This window comes from Tachyglossus aculeatus, chromosome X2 (genome assembly GCF_015852505.1).
Source record: "Tachyglossus aculeatus isolate mTacAcu1 chromosome X2, mTacAcu1.pri, whole genome shotgun sequence".
Taxonomy (NCBI): domain Eukaryota; kingdom Metazoa; phylum Chordata; class Mammalia; order Monotremata; family Tachyglossidae; genus Tachyglossus; species Tachyglossus aculeatus.
The window spans coordinates 6235376-6247483 of NC_052100.1; the positions used below are offsets into that span (position 1 = coordinate 6235376).

General features: G+C 47.0%; 1 protein-coding gene across 1 annotated transcript in view; it reads right to left on the bottom strand.

Moving 5' to 3' along the window:
* Window positions 1–10597: 10597 nt before the first annotated feature.
* ADAMTS2 (ADAM metallopeptidase with thrombospondin type 1 motif 2) overlaps window positions 10598–12108 on the bottom strand; it is a 143650-nt gene continuing 142139 nt past the window's right edge. Inside the window, 2 exon segments of the mRNA XM_038771086.1 lie at window positions 10598–11308; window positions 11310–11539. Of these exon segments, the coding sequence (XP_038627014.1) occupies window positions 11066–11308; window positions 11310–11539 (473 nt within the window). The 3' untranslated portion in view covers window positions 10598–11065.

The following is a 12108-nucleotide window of genomic DNA, read 5'->3' on the forward strand; positions in this document are numbered from 1 at the left end:
AGGTCCAGCCAAGACATATTTAACAATGACAACAACGACGATCGTGTCGAGCAACTGAACTGTACACCGAAGCGTTTGACCGGTGACTCAAAATTATACTGAAAACCGCTTAGGTAATAAGCTTTGGTCACCCATCCTGAAAACAGTATTTTACCCCACGTTAACTCTGCTAGTCTTTTTTCGGTTACGTAAATTTAAATGTCTTGGTATGTTCCAGTAGTGTCGAAAATAGTCTCTAGTGTTTATCCACCATACTTCTGTATCATTTGTAATGCACTGGGTTAACTCTTGTTTACCATTCATGTAACAAAAAACCAGCACATTATCTGCACTAAAGCTCAAAGAATGTTGCATTTGTCTAGGCAGCTCTTCAATAAGATTATTGGGAAACTGATTATGGTCTGGAGGTAAACAAGGGCTTTTACTGTTCTCTTCAGTGGGACTTTTTCTCCTTGGTCAAATTTTAACTAGCTAGTATTATATTTATATACAGGGTCTTCTTTTTTCTTTACCAATGTATTTTCCTACTCATAGCTGACCAATAAATTCAATATCTGTTTCAGACTGCTTCATAGTGTAATTTGTAATCTCGGATTAATGGAGTTTCAAAGTGGGAGTGGGAGGGCTTGTGATTTTAGCTTTTATTTTTTTTTCCTAAAGTGCATTGCTAATGAATTCATGCTCTTCACTAGAGACGCATTTGGGGAAAAAGAAAACAAAGGTTGGCTTTCCGCTTCTCAGAACTGGGTGTCTTATTGGGATCAGTACATCCAACATTCTATTTTCTGGTAATTTTTTTTCCCCATCTGTTTCAACACAATGATGTTCTCTTTAGACAGTGATGACTTAGAGTAATTAAGTGTTTTCTATGTGCCAAACCCTATTCTAATTCTGGGATAGATATAAGTTCATCAGGTTGGACACAGTGTCTGTCCCACATGGGACTCCCACTCTAATGGAGAGGGAGAGAAGAGGTAGTATATTCCCATTTTATAGATGAGGAAACTGAGGCCCTGTAAAGTAACTTGCTCAAGGTCACACAGCAGGTAGGAGGTAGATCTGGGATTAGAATCCAAGTCCTAGGACTTCTATGCCCAGGCTTTTTTTTTGCTAAGTAGTTTGGGTGGGTGGGGAGGGGTTTGGGTTGTAGGTAGGCGAGGGAGGAGAGGTTCAGGATGCAACCCCAACATTTTGAATGGAGGCAGCCTTTAAACATCCTGGTGCCATCCCCTCAGTGCTTACCTCTTCCATAAATGGATCGATTAATCAATCAATCAATCATATTTATTGAGCGCTTACTGTGTGCAGAGCACTGTACTAAGCGCTTGGGAAGTACAAGTTGGCAACATATAGAGACGGTCCCTACCCAACAGTGGGTTCACAATCTAGAAGACTGGTCCAGGGATGGTCCAGGGAACTACCTCCTCGGGGGTGGGGGCCGGTGCCATTGGAAAACCCCCAAGGGCAGGTGACCTCTTTGCTGCTTCCAAGAACTGATCTTAATGCATCTATTTCGGTAATGCTCACTGAAAAAACCTCACCTGCCAATAGCGTCCAATCGACGTGGCCTTTCAAAAATAGGAACGAGGGGGTTTTAATCAATCAGAATGGGAAGTATCTCTAATGCTCTTACCTTCCCCCCACCACAGGAGGGGAAAAAAAACCCTTATGAAATGTAGCAGCTATTATTACCGTTGGCATCATACAACTTTTTGTTGCGGGGAGCGGGCAGGGGCAGGCCCCACTTCGTTCTAGCCTTTCCAAGATAAACTTTGCGCTGTTTCCTTTGAGATTCCAGCACTTGGCTCTCCGCATCTACTAAACATGCAATAGAATCATTTTATTGTTTCTGCGATTGGGTTTAATTAATTGTCAAGAATATCTTAAAAGTGATCCACGGAAGCCGGAGGGGAATGGGCCGCGCCAGACCGTCACTTGGGTGTTTGCTCCCAGAAGCATTTGGGGCTCCTCCTCCCTATGAAGCTTGAAGTTCTGCCCGGCTTGGACGTCCAGGAAGCTACTCCAGGTAAGATGAGCCTCCATCCCTGTCACGAGCCCAATGGAAAGGCCTCTTCTGAGCCCCAACCCCCGGCCCCCCTTTCCCCTGACAATCTTAAGGGAGGCTTGAAGAGAAGAAATTGAGCCGTAGTCTGGTTAAAGCAGGAAGTTTTGAGTTTGAGAATTGGGCTTACTGAGTTCATTAGTGGGTGTGTTTAGCTATCGGTTTTTTTTCTTGACAAATTTTTCTTCCAAATTTCCCTCTGCCACAATTTCAATAGAAGCAGCATGGCCTGGTGGATAGAGCATGGGCCTGAGAGTCAGAAGGACCTGGGTTCTAATCCTGGCTCTGCTGTGCGACCTGAGGCAAGTCATTTCACTTCTGTTACCTCATCTGTAAAGTAGGGATTAAGACCGGGAGCTCCATGTGGGGCAAAAACTGTCCAACCTGATCTTGTATCTACCCCAGTGCTTAGAAGTATGCTTGACACATAGTAAGCACTTGATACCACAGTTAACATTTTGTCTTTCAGTAAACAATCAGTGGTATTTATTGAGCTCCTAATGTATGCAGAGCACCATACTGTACTAAGCACTTGGGAGAGGACAGTATAAGAGGTGGTAGAAACACTCCCTGCCCACAACAAAGCTACAGTCTCTAATTAGCTCATGAGCTGAAGTATTAAGGATTAAGTTCTTAGTAGAGTTCTGCACACAGTATACCTTTAATAAATACCAATGATTGATTGAAATATGCATATGTTGGCCAGCAATGAGTTTGATAGTAATAATAATTTTGGTATTTCTTAAGTGCTTACTATGTACTAAGCACTGGGGTCGATGTAAACTAATCAGGTTGGACACAGTCCCTGTCCTGCATGGGGCTCACACTCTAAATCCCCATTTTGCAGATGAGGGAACTGAGACCCAGAGAAGCCAAGTGACTTGCCTTAAGTCACCCAGAAGACAAGTGGCCTAGCTGGGGTTAGAACCTTCTGACTCCCAGGCTTTAGCTACTAGGCTTATCAGCCACTTCAGAACAAATGACACCTGGCTGGTTTTAAAACCCAGCAGGTAACAGACCCTCCAGGGTCTCTGCTGCTAGGCTAGCTCAAAATCTTTAGCCTTTGAATTACTCAGTAGGCAGCTGGCATTTTTATGCATTCCAGCTTTCATTCATCCTGGCCATTAGCTTTGCTTTTCTTCCCCCCTCACCCCCTTAAGCCATTATGGAAGTGTTTGCCCATTAATGGTTTTCTTTAGTAAGGCCTTTGGTTTCTAATTATTGATGATAGGGCTTGAAATAGCTGGAGAAGACACTAATAGCTTTAGGAGTATAGTGCCAAGGTTATCAGAGAGCAGAGCTGTTCCCTGCTTTATGCAGATGTTTCTGCAACATTTCGAAGCGGGCTCATTCAAGAAACTGCTCTACTCTTTGATCCTGAGAAGCAGCAGTGGAAAGATCTCTGGCTTGGGGGTCAGGAGACCCGGTTCTAATTCCTGCTCTGACACTTGCCTGTTGGGTGACCGTGGGCAAATCAGTCGATTTATCTGGGCCTCAGTTTCTTCCATCAGTAAAATGGGGGTGAAATATCTGTCCTCCCTCCCCTCTCAGATTGAGCCCCGTGTGGGACAGGGACCGTGTCTGTTCTGATTTTACTGGCCTACCCCAGTGCTTAGCATATAGTAAGCATGTAACAAATACCACCACAATGATTATTGAGTCTCTGAGGCCTTTATTTGGTTTATACATCCAGCTTTCACACTACGGATGACACCCCCCAGAAAAACCAAAAGACCTGGATGCCTGTTAAATGCACAATTTTGTGGAACTGCATTAACACTGGAAAGTATCTCACCTGCTTTTTATGAATTAAATGTCTTCACCATGTCCATCCCTGAAGAAAGGCGAAACTGAATTCTAACAAAAGTGCTTCTGCCATGTTTCACATGCCAGATCCCGGGGGGGGCGGGGGGGGGGCGACAGTGTAGCTCAGTGCAAAGCTCTTACTCCCAGTCGCACTTCTAGACAATAGTTTTCCCCTTTCCCTTTCTCCCAGGCCTGAGTGTGTTACCATTTCTGATTAGGTGCCATTCGAACAATCAGTGGTATTTACTGAGTGCTGACTATGTGCAAACCACTGCACTGAACTGTCCCTGTAGCCCTCACAGATTCAAGCCAAACAGATCAGACAAAGGCCCTGTCCCTCATGAGGTGTTCAGTTTGAGAGAGAGGAACTGGTATCTCGTTCCCGGTTTACAGATGTGAAAACAGGCCTGGCAAAGTCAAGGGACAGGGTCACCCAGATGGAGGAATGGGGAGGAGGACCCAGGTGTTCTGGTTCCACGTCTGGGATTCTTCCCCCAGCCTCCCCTAAGGGGATCCGAAGGGCTTCCCCAGCCCATGAAGTCTTCGAGCCTGATGCTGTGAGCCCTTGCTAAGTGACAGTGTCTTGAGGAGCTCTAAAATAAGCCCTGGGCCCCAATTAGCCTTCCCACCCTATGGATCCACTACCAGAACGATTGCAAATGGAGATGGGGCAATCTGGGAAAGATGTGTCCATGGAGTTGCTATGGCTCGGAGACCACTCAACAGCATGAATCAAGACAAGACCCTCACGTGAAAACATCCTTATGAGAAGCAGGGTGTCCTCATGGAAAGAACAAAACTATGAAGCAGGATAGCATCCCATCGCCCGTCAGAACTTTCTCGCGCCCTTGGAGGATGTGTGTCTTTCCGAGACTCCTCTGAACTGCAGGACTGAATGCTGTGGAGTGGAAATCTGGAGTCATCCCCAAAGGTGAGCAATTTACTCCCTTCTCCTAGACAAGATTTAATGTATTCGCCTTCCTGTCTCCTTTGGTTTCCTCTTCTGGGTTCCAACCAGCTCGGAACATCATGGAGAAGCAGTGCAAACTAGTGGATAGCGCTGGACCTGGGAGTCAGAAGGACCTGGATTCTAATCCTGGCCCTGCCACTTGTCTGCTGTGTGACCTGAGGCAAGTTATTGCACTTCTCTGGGCCTCAGTTATTTTATCTGTAAAATGGGGAGTGAGCCCCATGTGGGACATGATCTGTTTCTAACCTGATTAGCTTAGTACAGCACCTGGCACATGGTAAAAGCTTAACAAATACCATAAAAAAAAAAATCATGTAAATTCACTGTGTCCAGGGAACGCGCATACCAGCTCTGTTATATTGTACTCTTCCAAGCCTTATGGTAAGCACTCAATAAATACAATCAATTAATTTAAAAGTAAATCATCTCATCCTCTTGCAGCATAGTGTGCTCTATCAACTAAGCCATGTTGCTTGGATGTTTCGCACAAAGCAAGCGCTTAACAAATCCTACTGTTAATAAGTGCACAATAAATCCCATCATTTTTATTTATGGAGCTTCTGTGCCAATTATTATTATTAAGTGCCGTTGAGTCATTTCTAATTCATAGAGACTCTATGGATGTGTTTTCTCCAGAACATCCTGTCTTCTGCTTTAATCTGTAACCTTGCTAACGGTTATTGTTATTATGGTCTCTGTCCATCTAGCTGCTGGTCTGTCTCTTTCACCTTTGCCCTGGAGTTTTCCTAGCATTAGTGTCTTCTCCAGAGAATTAGTCCTCCTGATTGTGTGTCCAAAATATGCTAACATAAGTTGAGTCATTTGGCTTTCCAAAGACCACTTTGGCTTAATTTGCTCTAAAATCCACTTGTTTGTTTTTTGGGCAGTCCATCGTATTCATAAAAGCCTTCTCCAACACCACATTTCAAAGGAGTCGATGCTTTTTCTACTCTGTTTTTTCACTGTCCAATTTTTGGATCCAGACTCTGTCACTGGAAAAACCATAGAATTTGTCACATCAGCACCTTTCATGACTTTGTCCAGGCTCTTCACAGCCAGTCTTCCTCACATTGATCTCTGGTGTATTTCTTGACTACTAGTTCCTTTATTATCGATTGTCGATCCCAGGAGAAAAAAAAATGTCAGCTATTTCAATCTTCTCTCCATCCACTGCAAATGTTTCAAAACTTCCAGTTGTCATGATCTTTGTTTTCTTGACATTCAAATGCAGGCCCATCTTTTTGCTCTGTTCCTTAACTTTTAACAATAAGTCCTTCAAATCTGCTTCACTTGCTGCTCGCAAGGTAGTATCATCAGCCAAACGTAGGTTGTTTTATATTCCTTCCTCCGATTGGTGTAAAGAATTGTGATTTCATCCAAATTGCACATTTGCCATGGGGTCACTAGGTGATGTACGTCTATTAATAGGGATCAGGTGGGCCAAGCCCCGACCCCTTGGCCACAGTATCTCCCCTCCATGAGGAAATTCCCCATGGGAGGGAAGAAACTGCAAGTGAAAGTAGATGGCTAAAGGACCTCTTAGCTGGTAAAACGATCACATGGTCCCATCTCCCCTCAACCCCTTAAAAAAACCTGTTTCGGGATTTATTGTTCATGTTGCGAAAGCTCAGTGGAGTAGTCTTCCCTAATCCTGGCGCTGCCCTACTCTAAATTCCGCCGTAAAGTCTCTGAATAAATTCCAGTTAAGATGCAGTGGATTTTCTTCCCTTCAAGTCAGGTTTCACTCCAAGAGAGAGTTAGATGTGAGCTCACTGGGAACAGATGCGTTTATTTCAGTCTTTTTCTCTCAATACCCCAGGCTGCAAAAGACCTATTTCTGCTGAGGAGGGTGAGCCAGGCTTGCTTACATGGCGGGGTGTTTTGTGTCACTTGATCTGGGCCTCAGCATCCTCGCTGACCTTCCTGCCTTCTGCATCTCCCCACTCCAGTCCTCACTTCATTCTGCTTCCCATTTTTCTGGAAAAAAAAAAAAAATCAGTCCATATCGTATCTCAGGAACCTCCAGGGGTTGTCCAACTGCCTCCACCTCAAATAAACTCCTTACCATCGGGTTTTAGAGTTCTGTCGGCTCAACCCTCTACTATTTTACCTCACAGATTCCCTACCACAACCCAGTTCACACATTTTACTCCTCTAATGCCAATCTATTCACTGGACCTCGATCTTGCCTATCTTGCTGCTGACCTCTCGCCCACATCCTCCCTCTGGCCTGGAACTCCCTCTCCATTCACATAGGACAGTCCACCGCTCTCCCTGTCTTCAGATCCCTACTAAAATCACATTTCCTCCCAATAGGCCTTCCCCGCTCTCATTTCCCCTATTCCCTTGCCTTTCTGCATAATGGTATTTATTAAATGCTTACTGCGTGCAGCTGACTGTACTAAGGGCTGGGAGAGATTATACAGGGGGGAATTAGACACAGTCCCTGCCCCTCTGGGGAGACTCACAATCTAAAAGTATGATGGGGAGAGGGTATGGGCAACAGGCAAGTAAAGAGAAATGGAACAAAACACCAAGATAACAAACATAAAGACCAAAACAAAGATAGAAGGGGAAAAATAGTCCTGGTCACCCCCCAGCAGGGAGAGGAATGATAAGTTTTCTTCAGAGCGACCCTGTGCTTCAACTGCTATTTAAATGCTAAATTCTCAGTTCTCTCTAGATCTGGCATTGTAGAATTGTGAGCTTTTATCTGCCCTGGTTTGGCTAGGACAGTCTTGGAATTTTGGAGACTGGGGAAATTCACAAAAACTGATTCGTGTCCACCTGGAGGCTGGGAATTGGGTCTATCAACTTTATTGTATTGGACTCTCCCTAGTGCTTAGTACACTGCTATGCGCACAATAAATGCTCAGTTAATACTACTGATTGATTGGCAGAATAACTTCCCCCACTCTCTCCTACCTTAGACCAACCTCCAGCCACTATTTCTCAGTCAGACTCCCTCTTTCCCCGCTCTCCCGCCCCTCTTTCTCCCCCACTGCCCCTCCTCACTCTCCCTGTCTCCCAGACAGCTACTGTGTCTAATCTGGTTATCTTGTATCCAACGCAGCATTTGACAAATACCATTAATAATCATTGTTGTGAACCTCTGTTTTTATTACGCTGGGAGTCCGGGAAACCAGGAAAACCAAAAGGCAATTTTCTGCATCCTAGGACAAAAAAACAAACAAACAAAAAATCACTCAGTAATGACTTAGTTTAGCCCATCTTTCCTGGAAATGAAAATTCACTGGAGTTCTAGCGACATCTAGTGGACAAATGATGCAAGGGCGCTGAGGACAGGGACATAAGGAAAATTAACCTGGGACAATGTTCCGCTACAGTTAAGAACGGGGAAGGGTTTGGTCAGACTCTCTGGCTGAAAGATTTAACTTCTGGCTCTGAAAAGTCCTCAGAGAGAGGGAGAGCTTATCACCTCTGTTGTCTCAACGCCTGTGAGCTGTGTGTTCAACCTAACACTTTTTTATATGGCATTTAAGGGCTTACTATGTGTGGGTCACTGTACCAAGCGCTGGGGTGGATACAAGTTAATCAGGTTGGACACAATTCTTGTCCCACGTGGGGCTCAAAGTCTTAATCCTAATTTTACAGTTGAGGTACCGGAGGCACAGAGAAGTGAAATAATAATAATGATGGTGGTGTTTGCTGAGCGCTTACTATGTGCCAAGCACTGTTCTAAGCGCTGGGGTGGATACAAAGGTTATCAGGTTGTCCCATGTGGGGCTCACAGCCTTAATCCCCATTTTACAGATGACTAACTGAGGCACAGAGAAGTGAAGTGACTTCCCCAAGGTCACACAGCTGACAAGTGGCAGAACAGGGATTAGAACCCACAACCTCTGACTCTCAAGCCTGGTATCTTCCCACTAAGCCACGCTGCTTCTCTTATGACTTGCCCAAGGTCAACCAGCAGACAGTGGTGAAGCGGGGTTTTGAACCCAGCTCCTTCTGACTCCCAGGCCCTTGCTTTATCCACTAGGTCATGCTGCTTCCCTCCCCTTTGGCTGGGAGTTCCATGAGGGACAGGGAGGGTGCCCAATCTGATTAGCTTGGACCTACCCCAGCACTTAGTTCAGGGCTTGGCACTTAGTAAGTGCTTAACATCGTTATCATCCCTAAACTAGGGCCTCCCGTGGAATCCCCTGACTGGGGAGTCTGGAGTCAGAGAGAGGGCCGGTCTAGTCTCACGGGGGCTCCTTCCGGCCCCGCTCGTGTCAGAGAAGACTGTTCCAGGGTCAGGAATGTGGTTTCTCGAGTCGAGGCAGGCCGTGGTCATGGAAAAGATGACTAACGCCCTGCTCTCTCCTCTGGAGTGAAACCTCTGCCTTCCTATTCTCTCTCCAAATCCCGCTTTATTCGCCAATCAGGAACCACAGCGCCCACGGGATTTTTCATCTAAATCCCTAGGGAAAGACTCTCACCCTAACAGTTCTCCCAACCCCTCTTCCCCAAACCCACCTCAAGCACCTTGGCAAGGGAAAATGGTGGCATTTAAGGTTGGGATCTGATTATTCTACTTGACGGTGACAACATTCTAATCTCATCCCACAGATTGTGAACTGGGAAGAAACTACTCTGACTTTGTAGTTGCAAGCCTCTACACTGGTGTGAAAGTATGTTTCGGAACAAAGTGTTTTCCATGAATCCCCATCCAACTGGCCACAGTCCTGTCTGTGATACCAGTAGTCACCTTGGGACCACCCACCGTCCTCTCCGAGAGAAGTTTGAGAGAGGGAAGTTGATTTTTTTTTTTCTTTCCCTGGTGCAGATGGCTTAAGAACTCAGACCCACCTAGCAAGAAGCAGCACAATTAACTTGCAGGCTGGGGTGGGAAATGATTCACCAAAGAAATGGAGAGGTCGCCCACGCCCAGCCATCAGAGCCTCCCCAAACCAGATCCAGGTCCTGCCCATCTAAGACTTCTGCTCTCAGGGGGTCCTTGCCTGTGACTAATGGCGGATCAGAAGATGAATTTACGTATATGAATTCCATTCTCTCTGATTGTGTCTGCTTGTTGATCCAAACCCTGAAAACGGGAGAGGAGCCAAGTGGTCTTGTCTCTTAAAACAGACTCGCAAATAGTCACTGGCCCAGACCAGTCCAAAAGACGCCTACTTTATGCTATTGGGTTTCTTGCAGAATTTTCTGTAGGCTGATTCCTACGTTGATTTGCAAAGGCAACTATCAATCAATCAATGGTACATATTGAGCGCTTACCGGGTGGGCGGAGCTCAGTACTGAGCACTTGGTAGAGTATGGTATAATAGAGTTGGTAGGCACAAAGTGTTGGTATTGAGGCTTAGTAGTTTTTCTTAATTTTTAAATCCACCTCCATTCTAAACGGTGAAATTGCAACCACCTTTGAGAAGCAGCGTGGCATAGTGGATAGAGCATGGGCCTGGGAATCAGGACCTGGGTTCTAATCCTGGCTCTGCCACTTGTCTGCTGTAAAACCTTGCACAAGTCACTTGATTTCTCTTTGCCTCAGTTCCCCCATCTGTAAAATGAGGATTAAGGCTGTGAGCCCCGTGTGGGACAGGGACTGTGTCCAACCTGATTAGCTTGTGTCTACCCTAGCACTTAGGTCAGTGCCTGGCCCTTAGTAAGCACTTAACACCACAATTATTATTATTATCCACGTGACTCAGTATCACTTCGTGACCCTGAATTCTCCCAGAAGCGAGACAAGAAGCTACCAAAACAAACTTACTTTACTCTGGGTATTTCAAGTCCAGCTCTTATTTATAAGGATCTTCTTTCCCCAGCGAATACATCCCGAGAAGGTTGCGCTCTTTCCTCTCCCTCTCCTTTCCACATCCACCCTCCGCCAAGCTTCCAGACTCAAGTGAAAGAGGCCAGAAAATCCTCCACTCTGGAGTGGAACGTTGGGTGCTTCCCCCACTCCCGACAGCCTTGGACCCTGTCAAAAATCATTTTCTATCACTTCATCATAACTGCTTTATTTTTTTTTAAGGTTGCCCAGGACGGAACTCCCGAGGCTTGTGTGCTGTGGAGCCACTTTAGGAGCGGCAAAAGTAAGTGGCTGTGTACACTGGCCTCGGCCATTCCCACTTTAACCGAGGGGATTCTCCCAGCGGTTGTTCCCCTTCCTCCCCTGGCTGTTGCGGCGCACGCTCCGCTCCACCGCCTGAGTCTCTCTGAGAGAAAGAGTGAGTCAGTCCCGGTGCCATCTTTTCACTTTATTACAAGTTCCCGAGACTCTCTCTCTTCCTCTTCTCGGCGATGAGCTCCTGAATCCTGCGATTGCGCGTCTTCTCCAGGGGCGTGGACCGGCGCGGGGCGGGGATGGCGTTGTGCTCCTGGGCCCCGTCGGCCGGGGTGGGGCCAGAGCCACGGTAGGGGCCGTCCAGGGCGTTGGTCTCTGGGTGGTCGTCAGTGGTGTTGAGGCTGAGGTGGGTGGGGGGCGGCGGGGAGCCGCTGGGGGCCCAACCTGACCCCCAGGTCGGGGGGGGGAACCGCCGGGGTCCCAGAGGGCGTGGGCAGGGCCCGGATGTCGTTGTTCTTGGCGGGAGGCCGCTGGGGCACGTCGCCCACCTCACTGGTGTTGGGCAGGTTGCAGGACTTGCAGCACAACTTATTGTACCCGGGGATGGCACAGTAGCGAGACAGGACTTCCATGCGACAAAACATGGACTTGTCTCCTTGGCAGCGGCCCTCTGGAAGAGAAAAGAAGGGCCAGATGGATCTCGTGTGGGGAGGAGGGGGGGCAGAGTGGGTGGCTGGAGGGGGCCGGCTTACTCTGTCCCCACTCTTGCCCCGAGACCTTGGCACGTGGGCGTGAGTGAGGTTACCCAGAGACAGAGAACACAAGAGTCCAACGAACTCGGCGGGACCAGATAGAGATCCGGGTTGTAGTCCCGGCTCTACCAATTCCCAGCTATGTGACCTGGAGCGAGTCACTTAACCTCAGTCTCCTCATCTGTAAAATGGGGACATGACATCTGTTCTCCCCTCCTTCCTGGCTGCGAACCCCAGGGCGGGCAGGAACTACGTCCAATCTGGTGCCCTCTTATCTAGCCAATTAACCAATCAGTGGTATTAGGTGAGCACTCACTGGGGGCAGAGTACTGTACTAAGCGCTTGGGCAAGCACCATACAATCCTCCTAGTGCTCAGCACAATGCTTGGCACATAGTAAGTGCATAATCAATACCATCCTCATTATTATTACAAACCCTGATCTGGGCAGGCAGTGATATTGGGGAAACCAAACAAGAACCAGCACG